The 2500-nt window shown below is 42.6% G+C and overlaps 1 protein-coding gene across 1 annotated transcript in view; it reads right to left on the bottom strand.

Annotated features, from left to right (window-relative positions):
* Positions 1-2500, bottom strand: part of LOC130244133 (pleckstrin homology domain-containing family G member 3) — a 130390-nt gene that overhangs the window by 46621 nt on the left and 81269 nt on the right. The window contains exon 4 of the mRNA XM_056476416.1: positions 2302-2402. Coding sequence (XP_056332391.1) covers positions 2302-2402 — 101 coding nt within the window. The remainder of the gene's footprint in view (positions 1-2301; positions 2403-2500) is intronic.

Raw genomic sequence — 2500 nt, 5'->3', positions numbered from 1 at the left:
CACAACAAAAGCTGGTTAACAGAAAGTATTAAAGTTGAGTTATAAGAACAAAATAGTCAAACATTGGAATTAAACTGGAGTTAACTGAGATATTTAGATATAAAATGCCCATAGTAGATACTATAGTTGAGGTATACACTCACCGGCCACTTTATTAGGTACACTTTACTAGTACCGGGTTGGACCCCTTTTGCCTTCAGAACTGCCTTAATCCTCCATGTCAGAGATTCCACAAGGTACTGGAAATATTCAGAGATTTTGCTCCATATTGACATGATAGCATCACACAGTTGCTGCAGATTTGTCCGCTGCACATCCATGATGCCAATCTCCCATTTCACCACATCCCAAAGGTGCTCTATTGGATTGAGCTCTGGTGACTGTGGAGGACATTTGAGTACAGTGAACTCATTGTCATGTTCAAGAAACCAGTCTGAGATGATTCAGGGTTTATGACATGGTGCGTTATCCTGCTGGAAGTAGCCATCAGAAGATGGAGACACTGTGCTCATAAAGGGATGGACATGGTCAGCAACAATACTCAGGTAGGCTGTGGTGTTGACACTAGGCATGTGCCGGTATCACATTTTGATGCTGTGATTAATTGATTGAGCTTTTATCACGGTATACGGTATTATCACGATATTGTAATTTTACTAGAGAAACAGGTAAAAAAACTCAAAAAAACAGTTTCGTCAACTTAGTAACTTTAAGAACTTTTTAATTAACTAAAAGTACTTCAAACATTTAAATACAAATAAATATAAATAAAACAATACACAATATAAAAGTAAACTTGAGCAATTATATCAAAGTGAATGTGCAAAGGGAAACCATCTTCGATCAGCAATCCCTCTGCATTTTTTTGGAACCCAAAATATTTCCAAACCTCTGACTTTTTTTCTGAAGGGGGATAAATTGTTGGCAGCGTTCCTCCTTCCGCCATGCTTCTTCTTCGTGTGAGGATTAGAGAGTGGTGGCAGTGGCGGTGCACACTGCGTGCACACAGTGCTTCTACATGCAGGGATTGTTTACATCAGAGTGCGCATCAGTTCTGCGCAGCATATACGCAGTGTTTCTTCAAGCGGTTGATGGAAAATAAGCTGAAGGGGGATAAATTGTCGGCAGCGTTCCTCCTTCCGCCATGCTTCTTTTTCGTGTGAGGATTATAGTGCGGTGGCAGCGGCGGCGCGCGCACAGTGCTTCTACATGCGGGGATTGTTTACATCAGAGTGTGCATCAGTTCTGCGCAGCATATACGCAGTGTTTCTTCAAGCGGTTGATGGAAAATAAGCTAAGGCGCGTTTTAAGAATATAAATTCGGATCTATTATTTTTCACAGTATTTTGAAGTGCCCGCGATAACAATATCGTGCATATTCATTACCGTGATTTATCGCATTACCGAATACCGGCACAAGACTAGTTGACACGATGCTCAATTGGTACTAATGAACCCAAAGTGTGCCAAGAGAATATCCCCCACACCATTACACCACCACCAGCAGCCTGAACCGCTGATACAAGGCAGGATGGATCCATGCTTTCATGTTGAGGTCAAATTCTGACCAGAGCATCTGAATGTGGCAGCAGAAATAGAGACTCATCAGACCAGGCAACGTTTCTCCAATCTTCTATTGTCCAGTTTTGGTGAGCCTGTGTGAATTGTAGCCTCAGTTTCCTGTTCTTAGCTGACAGGAGCGGCACCCGGTGTGGTCTTCTGCTGCTGTAGCCCATCCGCCTCAAGGTTGGACGTGTTGTGTGTTCAGAGATGCTCTTCTGCAGACCTCGGTTGTAACGAGTGCTTATTTGAGTTACTGTTGCCTTTCTATCAGCTGGAACCAGTCTGGCCATTCTCCTCTGACCTCTGGCATCAACAAGGCATTTGCGCCCACAGAACTGCCGCTCACTGGATATTTCCTCTTTGTCGGACCATTCTCTGTAAACCCTAGAGATGGTTGTGCGTGAAAATGCCAGTAGATCAGCAGTTTCTGAAATACTCAGACCAGCCCATCTGACACCAACAACCATGGCACGTTCAAAGTCACTTAAATCCCCTTTCTTCCCCATTCTGATGCTGACTTTGAACTGCAGCAGATAGTCTTGACCTTGTCTACATGCAGTGAGTTGCTGCCATGTGATTGGCTGATTAGAAATTTGCGTAAATGAGCAGTTGACAGGTGTACCTAATAAAGTGGCCGGTGAGTATATATCAATTGATCTATTTTTGCCCCAAACCTTAACTTGAATAAATGTGTGCATATTGTATAAATAATGTATATTTTAGTACTCTGCAGCTCACCTGTTGAACTCATAAATGTGCTCGATATTCCCAAAGAGTGAACACACTTGCTCTGGTTTAATGGGAAGATCTGTGGTGTCGATGATGTGCACTAGATAATCCTGCAAATATCAGAAACAGAACACAGATATTACTCAAACTCCAGCTGGGATTGACTTTCATCTGCATTTATACTGTGATGCATGTAAGAGTCCAGCAG

The sequence above is a fragment of the Danio aesculapii genome, chromosome 17, assembly GCF_903798145.1.
Source record: "Danio aesculapii chromosome 17, fDanAes4.1, whole genome shotgun sequence".
Classification (NCBI taxonomy): Eukaryota; Metazoa; Chordata; class Actinopteri; order Cypriniformes; family Danionidae; genus Danio; species Danio aesculapii.
The sequence above is the reverse complement of the archived record's forward strand: the minus strand, read 5'-3'. Positions and strand labels throughout refer to the sequence as shown.